General features: G+C 38.2%; 2 protein-coding genes across 3 annotated transcripts; both read left to right on the forward strand.

The window, feature by feature from the left end:
* Positions 1-4,340: 4,340 nt before the first annotated feature.
* Positions 4,341-7,999, forward strand: LOC113589564 (microfibril-associated glycoprotein 4-like). 2 transcript variants are annotated; one of them, XM_081701435.1, is made up of 6 exons: positions 4,341-4,415; positions 4,866-5,613; positions 5,832-5,941; positions 6,240-6,449; positions 6,919-7,016; positions 7,823-7,999. In XM_081701435.1, the coding sequence occupies exons 3-6, from the start codon at positions 5,936-5,938 to the stop codon at positions 7,863-7,865; spliced, it is 357 nt and encodes a 118-aa protein (XP_081557561.1). In that variant the 5' UTR covers positions 4,341-4,415; positions 4,866-5,613; positions 5,832-5,935; the 3' UTR covers positions 7,866-7,999. The 2 variants fall into 2 exon arrangements, with proteins under 2 accessions (XP_081557561.1, XP_081557560.1); XM_081701434.1 differs by having other exon boundaries at positions 5,898-5,941.
* A 5,570-nt stretch (positions 8,000-13,569) lies between these two features.
* On the forward strand, positions 13,570-18,142 carry LOC113568675 (microfibril-associated glycoprotein 4-like). The gene is made up of 6 exons (XM_035535179.2): positions 13,570-13,658; positions 13,927-13,970; positions 14,188-14,397; positions 15,344-15,440; positions 16,127-16,294; positions 17,658-18,142. Exons 2-6 carry the CDS (start codon positions 13,965-13,967, stop codon positions 17,912-17,914), a joined length of 738 nt encoding a protein of 245 aa, XP_035391072.1. The 5' UTR covers positions 13,570-13,658; positions 13,927-13,964; the 3' UTR covers positions 17,915-18,142.
* Positions 18,143-22,672: the final 4,530 nt, after the last annotated feature.

A 22,672-nucleotide genomic window follows, 5' to 3' on the forward strand; every position in this document is an offset into this window, starting at 1 on the left:
ATCAGTATGGGAAGTTGCTACACAGAATAATACATCAGCAGGCGAAATTACTACAAAGAATAACACATCAGCAGGGAGAATTGCTACACTGAATAATAAATCAGCACAGGAAATTATTTTGTATTAATGGCTAAAGCTACCCGTATTGAACTACAGATAAGCATTATATTTTCTACATTAAAAAACATTTAGGAACATATAGGACTTTTCTAAGATGTAGTGTTATTCCTCTGGGCATAGTGTATCATCTTTGATCCTCTGTCTGCATTTTTAAAATCATCTATGTGCTGAATCTTTCATTGTGTTTTGGGATGTTAATAGAATAAAGTACTCTTATGGTAGATAAGCTCCCGTTAGTACTGACTATTATATTTTCATGGCTGGCTTGTTTTTCCTTATCAAAAGCATTATGAATAAAAGTCTTGAATAAATGTTGTTGATTGATGTATTTATTTGTTTGGCAATCATAAAGGCTGTCAGATTACAAATGCAATTCAAAGTGCTTTAGCATGTGCATGACCAAAAAAACCCCAAAAACATTTTATGTGAGCATGATAAGCACAATAAATTACATGACCTGGGAAGGGGAAAGTCACTCAGGAGGGTACGTATGTAACCTGGTTGCCATGACAGTGAGCTTCTGTTTTGGTCTGGTGGTCAGACCACATGCATGCAGCCTGGGAGGCCTGTTTCAGGGCCAGGTTGTAGTGTTGCTTTATCAAAAGTACCATAAAGCCAAAAATAACCATGTCCTTCTTGAAAACAAGAAATACCAACAAATTCTGCAAAACATCATTATGTTTTAATGGGACATTCACTCTGCTCTCTGGCATGGATGGATCTAGTTCCCTTGTTTCTCTTACTTTGTAGATCAGCATAATTCTAGCCACTGGAGGATGTCTCTCATGTATACAGAGTGAGTGAGCAACACATGTTACACATGTGTTAGCTTGTGTCTAAGAAGAAGTGCATGATAATCCCCATTCTCCCAGTGTTGTAGCTCTCACGATAATCTCCACCTATATAGTGGGTTAGAATTGGCAATGATGACATTGGAAGAATTGGGCTAGACTGGTTAAAAATTATGTCAATAACATCATAAAAAGACTGTAAATTGTAAACTGTAAATTTAAAATTGCAACTGGTAATTGTACATTTTGTATATACACATGTATACATATACATAGTACATTGTGTATATATACATATTATATTACACATATATTGTATCCCTGTATCTCCTCAGCCTGGACACAGCAGTCACAAAAGCATTTCACTGCGAGTTATACCACGTATGACTGTGTATGTGACAAATCAAACTTTGAAACTTTGAAACTTTGAAATCCTTAGGAATAATAGATAAGGAAGGTGGGGGAGGGGGAGGATTAAGGAAAGAAGCAAAAATAGTGAAGGGCTTGCGTGGATCAGATGCTGCTGTCAACAGCGGAAAGATGCAGGAGGAATGCAGCTTGTCTGATGGAAAGTTGAAGTCTCCAATGAGAATGAATGGATTTCCTTCAATGGGGAATTGACTCAGGAGGTTGTCGATCTCATCAATGAAGTAATCTAGGGAACCTGGAGGCCGGTAGATGACAATGATAAGAAGTTTGGTGGGGAAAGACACTGTAATGGCATGAAATTCAAAAGAGGAGTAAAATGCCACTCTCAGATACTTAAAAAAGATACTTAGATCAGTTTGTGAATGAGAAAAACCAAAGCATACTAAATCTGAAGTTAGAGTTGGTCGAATTTAAGTCTGTTCAATAAGTGCTGAGCTTGCCCCTCAATTCACACCTAAAGCCAGGGCAAAACTACACCCATAGTGAATAATTACAGCTAACAAGCAACTAACAACCAGGTGCAGACAACAAGCCTTGAATTACACAGAATCTAAGACAGAGGTAAGTAAACTCAGACCTTAACCAACCAGAGGATAATCCAACGAGAAAAACCACACTGCAACTTTACATATAGTTGTTACGGCACAGCCCCCGTGTGTGTGTGTGTGTGTGTGTGTCACGATCAATCCCTTCCATATTACATGTTTTCCACGTCTTGTGTTTTGTACCGTTCCATAGTTTCGTTTTGTCCTCACATGTTTGATTGCGTACACCTGTACCTCATTTCGAGTTCATGTATTTAAACCCTGTTGTGTGCCTTGCTCGTGGTTCATTGTTTGTTTGTTTGTCTGGAGGTTTGACTGTTTGTTTCATGGTTTGAATTAATGTTAGAATCTTTGAGGGTTGTGTCTTTGTGCTCCGTATTTGTGTTTCCTGGTCCTGAGTCTTAACCCTGTCTTAGTTATAGCCTGCTTCCCTAGTTTGCCTTCGTGTTTTTATTTTGTTATGTTTCCCAGTACTCTCCGTGTCGGCTCTGTGACCCTAGACTGCCTAAATGACCCTGATTTGGGATTTGCCCCTATTAAATCTCGCTCCACTCAGCACATGCGTCCGCCTCCTTACCGCTCATCATTACAGAATGAACAGCCACGACCAAGACACACATAAGACCCCACATAAGTTGTTTGCGTCATTGTGTTAGTCAGTAGAGTTCGTTCATGTTTAAGTCTTCAAAGTCTTCGTGTTGTTTTGTCACATGTTCTAACAGACGTCTGTAATAACGGATTGACTCTGCATCCTGCCTCGCCTCCATCCTCACAATAGTACTACGGAATTATATTCTTATTAAGACAGTAATAAAATTCAAGTTTATATGGCATTTATTTGGTTATTTATTTATTTGCTTATTTATTTATGTCCTTGCCAACTAGTCAATCACAAATTCTACTGTTAACTGAGCCTTAAAACTTATATGTGTTATATGTGACTAGGGTTAGAGAACCTCCATCAGCTCAAATTTAAGAGGAAATAAGAGCTGTGAGTGGACCTAGAGGACTTCCAGGGGGGCATAGCTCATGACAAATACTCGTCTTTCTCTGTGGACTCTGAAGCTGATGGCTACAAGCTCCATGTTTTTGGCTACACAGATGGAGGAGCAGGTGAGGTGCAGACTGATAAAGTATTTAATACAAGATTAAGTACGTTCCTTCATTGAACTTTTAGGATATGCTCTGTCGTTCCACAATGGACATACATTCTGCACTTTGACAAATGTAACATTCTGACAGTAATTGTGTAATTCCCCTCTCCTGGCATTACATTATGTTAATATTTGGGGTGTAAATACCCTCTCCTAATGTAACATTCTTTTAGGAGGAGGAGACTGTGCCGTGAAACAAATCAAACAAATGATACAAAAATATTAGGCTTTCATTTATTTATTGGGGAAAATGATCCATGTCACGTCCACAAACCTGAGCAATCCCTGTTGTCATGGCAACCAAATCACTTCCGGGTTTTCATTCGTCTCCATGGTGCCCTGTCTCCGCCCCTTTCACGCCAGCTGTTTCTAATTTGTCCCTGATTGTAGTGTAATAAAAATCCTGTCCCTACTTATCTTGTTTTTGTTTTTGTAATAGAGTGTCTTTCTCTCGCTTTGTTTTTGTAAAAGTGTGTTTCTGGACATTTACCGTTTGTGTTCGTTCGTCCTACGTTCGTCCTAGTTCGTTTTCACCTGCAAGTGTTTTTGTTAAAGATCCCGTTTGTCCTAGTTCCTCGGTGTTTAGTTAGATCCCGTTTGTCATAGCTCCTCCGTGTTTAGTTAGATCCCGTTTAATCCCGCTTCCCATTCCTCGCCCCACGTTCATGTTTTCTCCCCGCGCTCTCTGTTTAGTTATCCTCGCTGTTTATGTTGCTTTGTTTGTCTGTTTAGTCTTTTGTTATAGTCGGTACTGTTAGTCTGTCAGTTAAAGATTATTATATATCCCTTATGTTATGGCATCCTTAGTTAGTTCCGTGCATCTTAACATCCATGGCGCCGTGTGTTCGCCCTCGCTCACCACCCCTTCCGCGTTACAATCCAATATTAAATATCTGAGTGACAAAAGTATGCAAACATTTAGGATTAGCAGATCATTTGAAGATGAAATACAAAACAGCTTCAATTTAACTTTCTTTATATTTTTTTATATTTAGCAGAGTACTCAGTGTTAATCCCACGCAGTTTACCATGAGCATTGTTTGGTTCGTTTTTGTTTCATTATAGCTCATTCATAGAGAATTTGATACATGTGGTCCTTATTTACCTATCCGTCATTCGGTCTATCATTTATCACATTATTTACTGTGACGGGTCGGGCAGAAACACGCTTGCGGACATAAAACAGCAGTTTGGTTCAATCGTTGTTCAGGGGTTGTGCAATAATCTAGTGTGATGACAAAAAGGGAACATAAAGGACTAATCCAAATAGTAGAGATCTTAACAGTCTGAGTCAGACACCAGAAGATCACAATATATCCAGGCAGACAATCCAAAAGGGGTAGACTAAATACAACAACGAGGAATACTAAGAAAAGGTACGGTACACAAAAAGACAATCCAAAACAAGGCTGAGTATGATTCTAGAGACTTTTGGCAATACTTGAGTAATGATTTAGAGTTAGAAACAGTCGTATATAATCCAATAAACAGGACATACAGTTGAGTTCAATATTCTGGTGACACTGATCTGATTGGATACCTCCGATTGGTTGAGTCGTTGACTGGGTGACGAACGGGTTGCTGGGTATTAGAGTCTGTCAGGGGATTTAGCGTTATGACATTTACACTGTTATTGCTGGTTTATCAATAATTATTCCATTAATTGTAGAGTTTTTTGGTTTGTGGGTGGTACTTCTAATTTTTGGTAAATGATCAGTGATGACATTGCATAACAATTATGCCTACTCAGACAAAAGGAGTACAGGTGTCATAATAATGAAAAGTTTAATTGCTCAGAATTTGACTTTAAAAAATCTTGTCTTCAGAGAGCACAGGTTCTTCAGGAAGAGAAAAATTCCTTAAAAGCAAAAGAAGCCAAAAGCATCTACACATGCCACCCCAATCCAGCCACAAATGAGGATGTTTTCCAAAGTCCAGCCCAAATGAAGCTGTTTTCCTTTATTTATCCAGACTGCAGTTCAGGGAGGTCCATTATTCTCTCCAGTTCTAGACCTTCTCATCACTACAGCATATGTTAAGCTTCTGCTTCTTTTCAGTGCTCAATTCCACCATTCCTGTCCTCCTTCAGTTTCAGTAACATCCACTGTAACATCGCAGTCTCACCAACCATTCACTCATGCTATCAATAGCTTGGCTGCTCAGGAAGAGGTCTGTTTTGTTGGTTATCTCGACTCTCTCTCTCTCTCCCTCTCCCTCATGTCGGTTTCTGTCTTTCTGACCAGGCTTGTAAACCTACATTCAGACGGATAATAGCACACATTAACACCATAACACCTTAACAAAAACAATGATATCACAGGCCTAAAGGCATTTCTCTCCGCAGGAGTATATTTGAGGACTGGGCAGCACAAACTGGAGATTTAGTGTTCAAAGGTCATATTCCTAAAGCTGACTCTTATGATGATGCAATCTGCTACTGGCGGCTGTGCAATTCATGAGAAAATATTCTGATCTGATCACAAAATGTGTATAGACTTTAAGGTAGGAAGGATTTGAGAATCTGTCAGGGATGGGAGTGTGAACATTTGAGACAGGGTGAGAGAAACGCTACAGGTGAGTCACACTTTGATCTGTAATGTACCAGGATGTTTTATTGTTCTGTATAAGATAGCAGGTATTATAGGCAGCACAATTTACCTCATAATGCACTTATTAAAACTGGTAGATTTTACAAAATAAAAGACTAAGCAAAGTAAACACACACACACACACACACACACACACACACACACACACACAGAATTTAGTTTGTGTTTTATTTTTTGTCACAGGTCCAGAGTCTTAATTTTAAACAGACATTCAAGTTTGCATAATATTATTGTTTATTTGCCATCAAGGTTCAGATTGTGAAACTCTGCATCAGACTTGGGCTGAAATGACAGTAGGTCACAGTGTATTTTCATCTTTCTAACTGCTTATTCCAACTTGCTCTTTTAACTGGCCCTGAACTAATTTAAATTCACTATGTTGCAAAAATGGTTTATATTCTAAAGGTTTACTTGAAACTCTTGTAAAACAAAACAACTTCAAATGTAATTTTTTATTTGACTGAGTATACGAATATGCAGTTATTTTTTTGTATGTTTTGGGCTGCAGTTTAATTGTTTGCAGTTGGCCTTTACTGCAGTTTCTGTATTCCAGTATCATATTTCTCAGTCTGCCTGTATGTCTTTCCTTAGGACATGGTGTTTCTGGGTCTAGTGCTCCCCCTCTTGGTGGGGAGCACCCCTGTTTCTCAGGAACTGTTTCCAACAGACTGCTCTGATGTCTATGCTAATGGACAAACACTGAGTGGAGTGTACACCATCTACCCTGCAGGTGAAACACCTGTACAGGTGTACTGTGACATGGGCTGTTTGATAAATGATTCACAGGATGGGAGATGGACGGTATGTTACAATGTGTCTCTCTATTAGAATAACTACAGTGTTGATTTTAGTGGACATCTAATCCAGTCATTAGAAAATAATTGCCATTAATGGTTATTATTGATATTTTTATGAATAGTGTCACTTCAAATGAAATGGGTTGTCTGCCTCAATAATTTCTGCTCACTCTGCTCATATAATGTTAGGTTGGGTGGTGTAAGTGGTGTCTGCCCCAAGGATGAAATAACCTACACCACTGCTTTAAATTTTTTTTTTTTTAATAGCAGTTCTTTAATAAAGTAACATATTAATATGATCAAATTTGTGATACATTAGGACAAAGAATTATAATAATAGAATATTTAATCTTTTCAAAAAGCAATCTGCTGTGTAATTGTTTATAATAAAAGATAAGATAAATCCTTCACAGTTTCTTACAGTATGAGAGTGTGGAGTCCATTTACATACAATATTACAACTTTCATATCAGGTGTTTCAGAGGAGAATGGATGGCAGTGGGAATTTCTACAGACCATGGAAGCACTACAAGAACGGTTTTGGGAACAAATACGGAGAATACTGGCGGGGGTGAGAATTTACAGTGGCTCATGCAGTTCAGTTGCTTTGGCTAAAAGTGTCAGTTAAATGCCAAATAATAAATGTAAAATGGATAATAAATAAGTAGAAAATATAATACAAATCTGTATTGTATACATTTTTGGAATGTTAATAAAAATGAAAGGGACACAGTAGGGCAGTTGAAGCAACAGTGTACACTGGGTTAAACAGACAAAAGACAAATATGAACAAGGATACAAGGATGACAATGAAATACAGGTGTGACACATTATGGGCCAACAATGGATGGGCATGAGGTAAAGCCACATCAGAGGAAGAGAAAGAGTGGGTCCATGCCATGACACTTGCTGAACAAGAATTATACCTTTTTAGAAAGACTCACAAGTAAAAAATAATAATTATAAATAAATACATAAATTAAAAATGTAGAAAACTTGTCTCAAGGACCAAGGAAAGAACCATGATACTGAGACTTCTACTTTCCTGTTTGTAATGCTACTTTCAAAAAATATATATAAACAGATCCACACACATTGTTCATATTCATTAAAAAAATTATATTTTCATAATTCTGCCACCATTTTGACATGTTTGTGAATGTCATTTAAAGGTTTTTTCACATAAACAATTGTCACATTTTATTAATCCCAGAGTGAAATTCACTTACAGTTTACACTGTGTTCAACAAAACAGCAGCAATAAATAAAAAAATTTAAGTGTTCACATAACTGTATTGCTTCTTACGTAGAATACTGGCATTTTCACCTGAAGCTTCATTATAACCTTTATAACATGTGTATGTCCTACACACTCAGGATTAGAAAACCTCTATCAGCTCACACGCAAGAGGAAGTATGAACTGAGAGTGGACCTGCAGGACTTTGAGGGTTTGACGGTGAACGCCCGGTACTCCTTTTTCTCTGTGAAATCTGAAACTGAAGGATACAAACTCCATGTTACCGGCTTTGTCAATGGAGGAGCAGGTGGGTGAGGGAGAGAGTGAGATGTTGAAGATTAGTTTAGGTGTGTAGTTATGGTCTTACTTTTCCCAATTTAATTCTAAACTGAATATATAGACTACATGCACTTTAAACTTTATGTAGAAGACTTTATAGAGAATAGGAAGACATTTCAGATTTGTCCTTTATGCTGTTCTAATAGCCTTTGCCCAAGCAAAATGTCTCTTTGAAATACGAAAAATGCAAGGCAAGGTAGAGCAAAAAAATATTCAGCAAAAATTGTTTCCCCAGTTGTACTTAGTTACCCCAGACATGTTTGTTTATATTACATCTTTGAATGTATGAGGTTACTGTAATCGCAAAAAATTTGAAGCTATCATACTCATAACCCTGGCCTTTTATAAATACATACCCAAATTCACTTTTTAAATGTATTTTTATGTAACGGCCCGAGTGCCGCAGGGCAAGGAGCAGGACGTACAGAATGACGAACATTGAAGACATCGGCAATCGCATCTAACACAAGCGGTGAACACACACAAAGGCACAAACATGAACTTTAATAGGGACAATAACTGTGAACATGAACGTGAACAGTGACTGACAATAACGCACACACTGACAAGAGTTTAAATAATTACAAACATGACGAGACTAAACCGATTCAGGTGTGCGCTTAATAACGCAGGCGTGCTTATAAATACACAGTTAACGACGAACTCCCACTGCACGCGCCGGGCGATACCACGTGACCAGTGGTAGGGGCGCATTCCATGACATTTTAAGTTTAAGTTATTTATGAAATAAATTATTTTGTAAAAAATCTTGGATCTATTTAAAGTGAAGCTAGTTTACAATTACTTAGAATTTTTCAAAAGAAGTAGATTTGTTTATCCCAGATGTCTTCACAGCATTATAGTTCCTTTTTTTTATATTACAGTATCATAACCACAATGACCTAAACCACAGAATGAAATCTGTGTGGTATCAGGGAAGAATGTGCTGATTTGGCCATGGATTTATATAAAAATATTTTGGGGATGCTTGCTACCTAGATTAGCCTCATGGCTCAGTGCAAAACTACCAAAGGTGATGCTGAATTTGTCTCAAAGCTGACTGACTGCATTTGAAGGGAAAAACTGTAAATATGATTTTAAAGTTTTGTTTTAAACTGGATAAACTGGATTTAAAATATTAATAGTATTCTAAGTTTGTAGTAATTAATAGTATTACTCTATTACTATTCATGGCGCTATCCACGTTTGTTCATATATACATAATTACAGTTATGGAGAAAAAAAAGACTTTTACGTATTTATATATGTGGTAAGAAATAATACTGTAGTCCTTAAAAATACCTGCATTTATTATAATAACGTAACATTTTTGTTATTGACGATGTGATAATGTTCTGAATGTGGACAGCATGTCCATACTGACACTTCTTTTGATCTCAGGAGACTCTATGTATGAAAGCAATAGACAGAAGTTCTCCACCTTGGACAAAGACCAGGACACTCATAAGGAGTTGAACTGTGCTAGATCTTTTCTTGGAGGGTTTTGGTATGGCGCTTGCCACAGTACTAACCCCAATGAGATTTATCTGTGGGGATGAGATGGCACTCATTACACCATTGGAAATGTGTGGTACCATTGGAAAGGTTATGATTATGGTCTTAAAAACATTATTATGAAGATCAGGCCTGTGGCTTAAAGGGGAAGTTCACCCATGATTACATCCGATAACAATAGTAACAATATTAATAACAATAATTCCTTTTTTTTGTATCAATATATACAGTTTAACATTTTCAGTTTTATTCTCACTATCAGTAAGCATTTGGCAAACTAATTTGTCATCATGTTATACCAATAAGTCATTGGGCAAGACTCAACATTACATTCACCTCCATCTAGCAGAAGCATCAATATCAACCTAATAAAATAGCAAAAATACAGTCAACCTCGGGGATTTGAAATTAAGGCAGATTTTGTGTTTTTGGGCAAATTCTATAGGAAAGAAAACACAAAAGCATAAATGGTTCTTCACAAAGCTTACCAACTTTTACAAACAATAAAAAGTATGAAATAAATTTCTTTGCTGGTAGTCTATGATTCAAAGATAATACAAAGTGTTTTTCATTAAAAACATTTTAAGATTATTTAAGGTTATTTATTTCAGTTCCAACAATAAGTCCTTTCCTGTCACCATAGAGGATAGTCGAATATGTCCAGTTGTATTTCTGGCATAAGTTTTAATTTGCTTGAGAATGTCTGCTCAACAGAAGCAGTGGATACAGATTGCAAACCAGTTGTGGCTCCAAACACCAAATAAATCAGTTGCAAATAACAGGCATTCCCAGCCATACAATTTGCAGTGTTCCATGGAGGCTGTAAGCCAAAAGGTGCCACTCGTAGTTACTGAATTGAAAGTAACAGACAAACACTTTTCCTGACTGGTACAGGTTTGCTAGCTTTGGGGTTGGCCAAATTTCCTAACAATGTCCAGCTTTTCTTGAAAAGTCCGTCTTGAAAATAGCTTTGTAAGTATGTCTGCGAACAAATCAATTCAATTTCTTCTCCTTTGTCAGCCATTGTGGGTTGAAAAAACAGCTATTAAATATATACAAATAGATTTTAGCTTTGCAGGTCAGTGCAGTTGCAGTTTGCAAACTCTGATGGTCTCTGACCATCAAATCAAAAGACGTGAAAATTCCAACATTATATTATGCCTGATGGATGGCCCTGGAAATTGATTAAAGCAACAGTCATTGCCATTTATTTTAAGCTACGGGTACCCACAATGATTCTGAAGGCCTCAAGGCAGATTTCTTTGACCAAGGCAATGCATAATGGTTGAAATATGATTGGATAAAAGCGCTAATATAAACATACACCACTGGAAGCAGCACATCCAAGAGAAAAACTATGAAATAAAGATAAAATATTGTAAACATCCTGTAATCCTTGCTGCTTAAAATAAAAAAAGCCTCACAGAACTGAAAGGAAGAGCCATTGTAACTAGCATGTAGTAACTGATTCCCCTCTTTCTAATTTTGTTGTTCATTTCATCAAGCCATATGTTCCTAGACTCTACTGATGTTAGTAAAATGTCAGGAATTAAAGCTATGTCTGGGGATAATGGTCAATTTCGATGCGGAAAGTGTTTATGGTAATATAGCTCAAGAGAAAGTATTAGATGTTTGAGGATTTATCTTCAAGATCACATTGATTTCCCTCCTGTTGAATTTATATTTAAATTTAGCTTCTTTGGTCTTTAAGCTAAATTATTTCTCCTTTAGACTAAAGGGCACTTCTATGAGATCTACATTTGCTCTGTAATGTGCCTATCACTATATTTTTTTGACATAGAATTAAATGGATTTGATAACTAACATTTCAGACACAGCCAGATGCTTGCAGCTTAAAAAGGTCTCAGTTTTATTTTGAGATGGACACATGCAGCAGTCAAAAAACAAGAATGGGTCAGAACCTACACTGTGTGATTACCAAAACCAGGGAGAGCCAGAGAATAGTCCAGGACAAAAATCATACATCTAGTCGAGTAAATCATACATTTAGGCAGACAAATCCAAAAGAGATATGGCAAAACTAATGGCAAGTAAACAGAAGGAATAATGCTTGGCATACACTATGGAATTCAGTGGCAATACTTTGCAATGAGTAAGAGAACCAGGAAGGTATAAATAGACAGTGTGAATAAGCTACAACTGGAGTTAATAGTCCAGTGATGACGATTTGGTGAATAGGCGATGATTGGTTGGGTGTTCCTCTGGGGTGTAGTGATCCAGGGAAAAGAGTGGCATGAAAATAATAATAATCCTTTTTGTGGAAAAATCATTATTGGTATCAATATTTAAATTATGTCGTTTGCCTTTTTCATGGAAAGCATGAAAAATTATTCGCTTAATTTAATTTCTAAATGGATGTCATCCTGATTGAAAGTTTTGTTAAACTTTTTTTCCCAACAATGAGTGTCCATCCTTGACATGTAGATTGGGTTACATAATGATAGCCTTATTTCCACATTATACAAGAAAGAAACAGATTGCTACAGTTTTCTTTTAGCCAGCAATCTTCACCCTAGTCCCCTAAAATACAGTTTACCAAAAGGTTCTATAGACTGAAACGTTTCTTCTATGCTTACATTTTTTTCTAGAGAGAGCAGCAGGATGAAGCAACACTTTTGAAACAGCTCACTGTGTAGCGGAGGCTTATAATACTGATTTCTCTAAATCTAGACCTGACCTATTTAAAAAAGGAAAGACACCACTCAGTTTCTTTTGTTACCACATATACTTCAAATCGTTCATAATACAGTTTTGAAACATTGGCATATCCTGACCTCAGTTCAAGCCTTTATTGAAAGATTCATGGATGCGCCTCTTATTGTTTCCACTGAGAGTACACTTTGGATGGCTCATGGCAGTCTACCTGACACTGTCCTGACCTCTAGCCATTTTAACATGTTCTTGCTTTAGGATTGCACCTACCCCATTTCTCTTCTCATACACACCATGATGGAACAGTTGGAACCCTCCGATGTTCCTGGCTTGGCTTCCCATCCACCTGGTCTCATACACACAGTATACACAGTCTCTCCCTTTGTCACTCATGGTGCCAACATTCAAGGACTCTCACCTCCACCTTCCTGTCCCTCCCCTCTGCCTCTGGACACCCCTCCCCTCTCTTTCTCCTTCCAACAGTAGCACGGTCTCCACTGACCCCTTCTGACCAACAGTGTTGGTGACAGTCACGGGAACTTGGGCCTCGACCGATCTGGTATGGAAATATGATTGATGATCTGCATGTTTGATTTGGCAGCCTATTTATGCCGGATGCCGGATGCCGGATGCCGTTCCTGATACAACCCTCCCCATCCTCATTGGAACCTGTGCTGGAACCTCTGATGTTCCTGGCTTGGCTTCCCATCCACCTGGTCTCATAAACACAGTATGTCCACCTTCTTTCTCTCTCCGTTGTTTTTATTTCTGGCATTTTTATTTTGGAATGTGGTTAGAAAGCACAAAATATTTGATAGAAATATGAATTGATACAAAAGGTAGACTGAATTATAGTCTTTGTTTACTTACAAATAAATAATTTACTAATAAATTTTTATTTCTACCATTTGTTGTCACAACTGTCTCCTTGGTTTGAAAATGTTCTTATGATGAAATGCATGTTGAATGGATTAATTTATTTAAAAAGTGTTACAAATAGAAGAAAAAAAAAATTTTTTTTAATGTATATTTGTATAAATGTATAGTTGTATATGTAGTTAATGGGATGAGCACCTTTGTGCTATAATTTTTGTGTGTAAATGTGTGTCTCAAAGGCTACAACCGTTGCAATATTGCAATCACGGAACAGATATGTTGCAAGAGACTCCACAGAGATTTAGCAAGGTCAAAACATCTGTTAACTTTGCAAGTGGTAAGCAAATATTTCACTCTGACCCGAGAACGCAGGATGTTTGTGTGTTAATATAGTGTGCCTGCAGCTAAATCACATGTCCACACTCCACCCATGATGTCTCCACTTACAGGAATTTCCTTAAGAAATGTCCTAATCCTGGCACACATGCTGTAGTTAGGAGGGGTTTGAGTGTCAGTCAGGGTTTATAAGCATGTGAGTGAGAACACTTGAGACAGTGAGTGAAACGCTACAGGTGAGTTACACTTAGACCCTTAATGTACATGTTCCAGACACTTTCCTATTGTTTTGTGTAGTTTCGAAGGTAACTATGGTAACAAACTGTACCTCTCATAAATAAAATCACTTACAGGCAGCAGAGTTTACTTTACAAAACGTATTAAAATACTCTATTGGACAAACTGAACAAGGTTTGGGGAAAAAAGTGTGTTTATGTAACAATATTTCTTCATGTTACATGGACTATCTGATTAACCCAGTCATTTAATTTGACTAACATCCAGGTCCAGACTGCTAATCTCTACTTTAGGCTCAAACTGAAATGACAGTAGGTCACATTGTCTTTGCATCTTTCAAACTGCATATTCTAATCTGCTCATTACCTGCCATATTCAAATATTTAAATTGACTTCTAATAAAATGTTACAAATGATTTTAAAAACATTTCTTATTAAAAAGGTTTTATGATTGCCTTTAATCAGTATGCACATATGCAGTTTTATTGATTATTGTATTTCTAAGTTTGCCTGTATGTCTTTCCTCAGGACATAGTCTTTCTGGCTCTAGTGCTCCCCCTGCTGGTGGGAAGCACCCCTGTTTCTCAGGAGCTTTTTCCAACAGACTGCTCTGATGTCTATGCTAATGGACAAATACTGAGTGGAGTGTACACCATCTACCCTGCAGGTGACACACCTGTACAGGTGTACTGTGACATGGGCTGTTTGGAAAGCCAATCAGAGGATGGGAGATGGACGGTATGTTAGAATGTGTCTCTCCATTAGAGTACAGACTGGATTTCAGTGCACATCTAATCCAGTTATTATAAATTAATCACCATGCTTGGTTATTACTGACATTGTCTTACATTGTATGAAATAAGCGTAAGATGTCACTGACAGAGGTACTTGTTAACTTAAAGGTTAAAAATTTATAACTTGCAATGGCAAAAATGTAAAACATTAAAATGATTTAAAAGTACATTAAAAGGATATTAATACAAAATTAGAAGAAGAATCTGATGGAAAAAGATAATATTTAGTGATTATGATAGCTTTATAGATGTGGATTCCTTTTGTCAAAAAGGATATTATAGGGTATGCACTAACATCACTATCAGAATATGTCCCCTCAGTAGAATAAATTTTGTGCTAATTTACCCATGCAAAAATGGCAAAACTTGTTGGAGGGAAACTCAATCATTTAAACTCATGAATCAAAATACATGATATAAATGTATGTTATAAAATCATGAGTTTATATCATGCATTTTAAGTTTTTTGCAAGCTTTGATGACGAGGTATCTGACATGGATATAATAATAAATATCGAAACAAAATGTTATAAAACAAAAATAAAAACTTCCTAAATAAAAATCTTGGACAGAAAATAAAAACATAATATAACCAATTTATGTACTTGTTCATTTTTCCTCAAGGGCAAGTTTGCTTTGCAGCAGTTGATTTCAGCATTAGTTTAGCTGAGTTTTTTTTTCTTCTTTTTTTTTTCTCCATTTTTCCCCATGCAAAATGGCTACTTACTAAATTGCTACTTAATAAATTGATGACTGTTGCATGTGTTGTTTAATTTTTATGCACAGGCGGTCTTGAATTTCAGCATTTGTGGAAACCATGGCTGGTAATGATTAAAAATGTATGGTTAAAATAAAGTTATAATTATGAAATATTAATGTCTTTACCCTAGGTGTTTCAGAGGAGAATAGATGGAAGTGTGAATTTCTACAAACCATGGAAGCACTACAAGAATGGTTTTGGGAACAAGAATGGTGAATATTGGCTGGGTAAGCACTTACAGCAATGTGTATCAGGGAGAAAGGGACAGATCAGATAAGGGACAGAAAAGAAAAAATATAGATATTAATTAGATTGACAGAGCATTATCATTAGTTTATTGCCCTGTAGGCTTGTAGTTTCTATCTCCAGTTAAACTTCACTAAATCCCTCTTGCAGGTGGGCATATATTTAGCTTCACCCCGTGGCCCAATAGAAAACTTCACTTTGTCTTCCTGCTGGTTGCCTCCGTTATGTGGCGGCAGCCTTTTAAAGTTCCGTCTTGTGTTCCAAGTTCCTTGTTCCTTGTTCCTCCCTCAGGTGGTGTGTGTTGTGCTTCATTAGTGTAAACATTTCCACTGGATCTGTACATAAATACATTAATTAAAATCTTTCCTCCTGGTAATATATACAATATAACAAATCAATAAATTGTTAGTTTTTAAAATCATTAACAAAATCAGCACATTTGAAGTTATTAGCAAAAATAGAAAATCTATGTGAAATGGTTCTACCATTTGAACACATTATGTAAAGTCATTTGTCTGATTAATTTTTCACTTGAATAATCACCTCTGAAAAGCACAGGAAGTTCTTACAATGAGAGATTAAGTATTGCTTCTTATACAATATACTTGCATTTTCACATGAAGCTTCATTATAACCTTTAAAACATGTGTATGTCCTACACCCTCAGGATTAGAGAACCTCTATCAACTCACACGCAAGAGGAAGTATGAGCTGAGAGTGGACCTGCAGGACTTTGAGGGTGTGACGGTGAACGCCCGGTACTCCTCTTTCTCTGTGGAATCTGAAACTGAAGGATACAAACTCCATGTTAGCGGCTTCATCAATGGAGGAGCAGGTGGGTGAGGGTGAGAGAAAAAAAGTGGTTGAGGTTTAGTTACATATAAAATTTGAGGTTTAGTTACATATAAAATTTGAGGTTTAGTTACATATAAAATTTGTGTGTGTGTATATATAAATAAATAAATAAATACACACACACACACACACACACAAGTTCAAGAGGTTTTATTGTCATTCCGGCTATATACAAGTACACAACAAAAACGAGACAATGTTCCTCGAAAATGTCATTAAATGTTTATTTAATGACATTTTGCACTATATTGGACTGTTTGCACTTGTGTAGCATGTTGTCTGTTGCACTGTTGTTTTTATGTTGCACCATGGTCCTGGAGGAACATTGTCTCGTTTTTGTTGTGTACTTGTATATAGCTGAAATGACAATAAAATCTCTTGAACTTGAGTGTGTATATATATATATATATATATATATATATATATGTATATGTATATATGTATGTGTGTGTGTGTGTGTGTTGTGCAACCAAGTAAGTTCCTCCTCCTGCTCCTCCTACTAATTCAGAAGCACTTTGATAACACAGCTCATAAAGAAGGATCTCTGTCTGAAAGTTACTGTAACGTGGGAGGGGTGTTGAACGAGGGCGAACACACGTGCGAAGTGCCGGTGCCTTGGCTGTTATGCGAATAGGGACTAGCATGGGATGCCACAACGAACATGACAAATAGAATAGACTAAATAAATAATAGGTTTAATAACAAACAACCAAAACAATAACAGCACAGAACCAAGGACAGACAGCATTAATGGGTAAGGCAGCGTAGACAACAAACACAGAGTGAAAGTACAATAGTGGAGCGAACAGCAGAGAACTAAACAAGGAAAGCAATAGTGACAGTGAGGGTAACTAAATAGGGAGCGCGGGGAGAAAGTACATAGAAACGAGGAGCGAGATCAAACAGGCAAATACTAAACGTGCGAGCGAAGAGCTAAAAGGGATCTTACCAGAGACACAAACATGAGCGAGGACAAATGAGATCTATCTAAACACACATTACCAAAACAATGACCGACCAACAAGAGACGCAGGAACGGGGTATACATAGGAATACAATCAGGGACAAACTAAGAACAGCTGGACACAAAGGGGAGGAAACATTTCAAACCATTTCACTGCGAATTATACTGTGTATGTGACAAATAAACCAACTTGAAACTTGAAACATGGAACCATGGAAACTGACGTAAACCCGGAAGTGTCTATGTTGCCTGGGTGCTCAAATATGACAAACATCTTTTAGGCCCTATAAATATCTACTTTTAATTTTGTAAAGTTATTGTTTTGTAAAGTTTTGAATATAGAAAGTATGTTTGTACATACAGTTCCACTTGTGTGCAGGTGACTCGCTGGCCATAAGCAATGAACAGAAGTTCTCCACCTTCGACAAAGACCAGGACTCTAACAAGGATGGGAACTGTGCTAAGTCGTACCTGGGGGCATTTTGGTACAACACTTGCCACCATGCTAATCCCAATGGTATTTATCTGTGGGGACGTGATGGCACCTATTTTGCCATTGGAAATGTATGGTACCATTGGAAAGGTTATGATTATGGTCTTAAGTCCATTGTTATGAAGATCAGACCTGTGGCTTAAGTCCATGTGACACCCTAATTTATCAGACATGGAAAGGAATCAATTTTTCAGACATGGAATTAGACATAGTGACACATTATTTTGTCCAGTTTTTAACACTGATATTTGAAGATATACACAAAGTTGTAATATCTGCATGTGATGAATTTTGTTTTGTACATTGTCCATTGTTTCATTATACTTTCCATTATTTGTTCCTTATTCATTTGAAATATTCATCCTATTCAATTCAGTTGTCATTGTGTTTATTAGAAATCCGAGCCAATTAGACAAAATATATTCAAGTAAGTAGTTTGTAACTTCTATAAAATAGGAAAGGAATTAAGTTGATTATCCAATTGCTCCACCAAACCTAGGGTTTGATGCTTTATGCACAAACTTTATTCTAAAACCATGAGCTAGAAATTGGTAGTAAATATAGGATATTCTTTGGTTAATTGATTCGTGGTCCTACAGGAATACTTTCCCCCCCTTTTAAAAGCAAAGGCTATTGAATATGTGAGAAACAAGGCATGCCCTGTTTCCAAAATATACATGAAGCTTTGGACTCAGTGTAATCTCCAAGGTGTGCAAGAAAGACCCACGGAAGGGGGCAACCCCCACCCCCCGAACCTCTGTGAGGGGAGAGCAAGTCTCAAATTGTAAAGAATTAGCAGAAGAGGGGTCAAATTGCAGGCAAGTTTCCTGACAAACCAAGCAAGGGCCAGGGGCAGGAATCTCAGGTTAGACAGGTGAGGGTCAAAGCAAACCAGAAACATAAACATGCAACAATACAAAAGGACAATACAAAAATCCAAAATCCACAAAACAGGCACGAGATCAACAAGGAAACCAGGTATACTAGGGAACTGCTTGGTATGCACAGAGACTATAGCCAATGCTTCGCAATGGTTCTGACGTCCTGTAGGCTTTATATTGCAGTGATGATAATGAGTTGCAGGTAAGGGAGATCAGTTGCTATGGAGACCGCTAGAATTCTGGCCATGACGACCTTGGGTTGCCAGACGTGTGAATCGAAGCACATTCACTGACACAAACCTTTCTTTTGAAACTAAGTCAATAGCTTCTTGCTAAACGGTTAGAAAAGACTTGAATTTCATGTTATTTTGTTTCATTTCCATTACAAATATTTTAAATACTGTTAAACACCTATTTCCACTAGGAATAACCTAATATTTGCCAGTGATATATTTTGTTCTTGTAACGTTTGCTGCCCGAGTACCGATGGACGTGGAGCAGGACCCACAGACTCCCTCGACTGTGAAAGGCGTTTATTAACACAACAGACAACAACGGTGGCACTCACATATAACATTTACGGGAAACATGCTTATACAATCAACACGTAACAAGGATACCCTACACATTATTAAAGACGCTACAAACAGGTGTTACCGCTTACACGACATAGCGACAATGACCAACGGGGAGCATAAACTGACCGGGGTTTAAATAAACAGACAAACATGTGATATTAATCCCCATACAGTTGTATGCAATCCCCAGGGGGCGTGGTTACAAACGACACACATGTGAATCCCCCTGCACGTGGCGGGCCGTAGCACGTCACTCTTGGGGTGCGGGGAGGAGCATTTCGTGACAGAACCCACACCCAATCCAGGACAGCGATCTCCAGGCCGCCACGCGCGCGCACACACACATTGCACGGCTATGCCCGCTGCCCACCCAACACAAGAGACCCTGCCTCTCTCGGGGCAGTCCGGTACGCTCTACGTGACGTGGGGGGAAAGCAGCATTCGAGGGTGATCCCTCTCTAGGGGGTCCTTGTCCCAAATGGACAAGCGGGGGTGAACGTGCCACTTCCCCTAACGGGGAGTTCCAGAGGAACTCCCTCTCCGGGTCTTTGGGCGGATCCAGTCCTCCCGGTGAGTCCGCGGAAGCGGATGAACCCGGGCTCCATCCTCCTTGTCCGGAGACCTCACCGACTCCACCATCACCGCAGTCCTCGTGGATCGCTTTGGCCCTCCATGGCCTCGGCTCGATAGCCCTAGGCCCCCCGCAAAAATTTCCAAGGGGCGTTCCTCTCCACCTCCGGAGTTTCCGCGACCCTTGGTCGCGGTATTCTCCCCAGCCTCCTAGGATCCAGGCAGCAGTTTGGGACGTGCGTAAGCACCTTCCTCCGGGAAGTCCGTTAATTGCCGAGGGAGGAGCGTCCTGTGGTGGTCGGCCATCCTGTAACGTTTGCTCGTGGGGGGAGGAGCATTCTGTGACAGTTCTATTATTTGGTTTCTATGCACTTTTATCAATTTTAATAAGTCATTATAATGCACCAAATCAGAATAAAAATGTTTTTATTTAGTTATTGTGACGTTGAGCGGTAAGGAGTCGGACGCATGTGCAGAGAAGAGCGAGATTTAACTGGGGCAAATCCAGAATCAGTGTCGTTAAAGCAGTCCAGAGTCAAAGAGTCAACACGGGGATACATGATTAAACGGGACAAAGGCTAAGACACACGAATAACTAAACACAGAGGCTAAAACTAAACACACGGAAGCAAACAGAGGAGCAGGCTACAACAAACTAGGAAACACAGAGTCTAGGTGAACACAAAGACATAACGTACAAAGAAACCACCATAATAATAAACATGCAAACGCAATGAACTAACCACATACAATAATTCAACAAGCAGCAAAAACACAGGCCACAAGACAGGGTTTAAATACACGAACTTAACGAGGGACAGGTGTGGAAAATCACACGAGGGGCGGAGAAAACGAAACTAAGGCATGAAACCAGGGAGTACAGGAAAACAGACGACAGGGAAACCATGAGAACAGGGACGCCAGGAGGGTGGCCATTCGTGACAGTTATCAAGTATCTAACAAGTGAATTGTCTGACATTAAACCAAAGCATAACTAAAATTATATTTATAAAAGTGTTTATAAAAACTGTACAATATTAACATTATGATTTATTGACAGTATGATTAAACTTCCCTTAAACCGTTTAATGAACATAAAATTAATATACTTTTAGTATATTTTAAGTACATATATCTACTTTAACCATTTTTGATGTCTATAACAGAAATTTGCAGGGCAACAATGGTGTGTCTTGGTCCTCCGTGTTTTCCTGTGTCTTCGTTCACTAGCCTTCTGTGTGTTTCTTTGTTGTTTCCCTCGCTCAATAAACCACCTCCTGCATTCGAATTCTGCCTCTCGCCTGGTTCCTGCTGGAAATGTTACAACAGCTCTTCTGCTTAAACACATCTACTATAACCATTACTGATGTATATAACAGAAATTTGCAGGGCAGCAATGGTGTGTCTTGGTAGTTGCAAAGTTACTTATATGAATATAAAGGTTTCTTAGAAGATTAACAATGTCAGTTACAACAACTTTCAAAATCGCAGACTCCTTATGCTCCTCACATTACAAGACATGTATCACCTGTGGTCAGTTATTACATTACAGGACATGTGTTGCCTGTGGTCAGTTATTACATTACAGGACATGTGTTGCCTCTGGTCAGTTATTACATTGCAGGAAATGTGTTGCCTGTGTTCAGTTGTTTTCTGATGTAGAACAGTTGCTGGTAAGGCTCATGCACTGAACGATAAAATACTGTTTGACTTTCTGCCTCTAATCTGTGTTCACTGGTGCATGATTTCAGCATTTACAATCAGAAGATCTATAATGTGGGTGGAAAAAAGTCTTGTTTTTACTGGTTGGTAAGTTTGGAAACCTCAGATGTAATAGTAGGAACCTAGTAATACATCGGTGGGAGAGACTTGGAAAATTAGCTAAAATTTACATTTCTGGAATCTTCAATTAGTCAAACCTGTTGGTGACCAAAATAAATAATGAACTTAATGATTGGCCCTCCCTGTCATCCTGTCTTCCTGGTTACACTGCCTTGTGTCTTTGTTTTGCTTTGGTTCCATTCCTTTGTCTTATCTTCTCTGTTCTTGTTCCAGTCCTTGTTTTGGTTTTTACTGTTTTCTTAGTTATCACCTGTTCATTGTTATTCCGCATTACCCTGTGTATTTAAACCCTGTGTTTTTCCCTGTTAGTTTCCTGGTCTCTGTTATCCATGCCTTGTGGTTTCTCTGCCTGCTGTACGTGTTGTTTGTTCTTATCGTTGCTTGTGTTACGGTTATAGTGTTCTTCCCCTTTTTCTCATTGTGTGTTTTGTTTCTTTTTGCTTATTTTGTATTCCTGGACTCTTCATGTTGGCTCTGTGACCCTGAACTGTACTAGTGACTCTGATTATAGATTTACCCATAATAAATCTCGCTCTTCTCAGCACATGCATCCGCCTTGTGATCGCACAACGTTACAGTGATATTTACAGCTGTACACATTTGTATATGTATATTTATATATTTATTTATGTAGTTCTTTGTGGTCAGCACAACCCTTCGAGTTTTTGTGTGTAAATGTCATATCCCTAATGCTAACTAAAGCTTTTAATGTTGTAATCATGGAGCAGATATTTAACAAGTTGGAAAATGAGGTCCCAGTTTCTTATAAACATGCTGAGCAAATATCACTTGCTGATCTAACAAGACAGAATGTCTGTATGTGCGTGTTGGTGTCGGTGTGTGTGTGTGTGTTTGTATGTGCATGCGTGTGTGTGCTTGCATGTCTATGTGCATGCGTGAGTGTATGTGTGTGTATACAGTTGAACTTCAGGGCCTTGCCTCAGGTGCCATTAATTGCTTAGGCATTAACTGTAATCTTACTTGAATGTAATCCTGAATGTTCTGACTCATGATGGTCGGTCACTTTTGA

This window comes from Electrophorus electricus, chromosome 18, assembly GCF_041902795.1.
Source record: "Electrophorus electricus isolate QZ-2024a chromosome 18, ASM4190279v1, whole genome shotgun sequence".
In the NCBI taxonomy this organism is placed as follows: domain Eukaryota; kingdom Metazoa; phylum Chordata; class Actinopteri; order Gymnotiformes; family Gymnotidae; genus Electrophorus; species Electrophorus electricus.

Bases quoted from the DNA above. Each gene is read 5' to 3' on its own strand.
- LOC113589564 (XM_081701435.1), top strand. The intron at 6,450-6,918 runs GTATGTTACAAT...CTTTCATATCAG, and splicing joins CACAGGATGGGAGATGGACG to GTGTTTCAGAGGAGAATGGA. The intron at 7,017-7,822 runs GTGAGAATTTAC...CTACACACTCAG, and splicing joins TACGGAGAATACTGGCGGGG to GATTAGAAAACCTCTATCAG.
- LOC113568675 (XM_035535179.2), top strand. The intron at 15,441-16,126 runs GTAAGCACTTAC...CTACACCCTCAG, and splicing joins GAATGGTGAATATTGGCTGG to GATTAGAGAACCTCTATCAA. The intron at 16,295-17,657 runs GTGGGTGAGGGT...ACTTGTGTGCAG, and splicing joins CTTCATCAATGGAGGAGCAG to GTGACTCGCTGGCCATAAGC.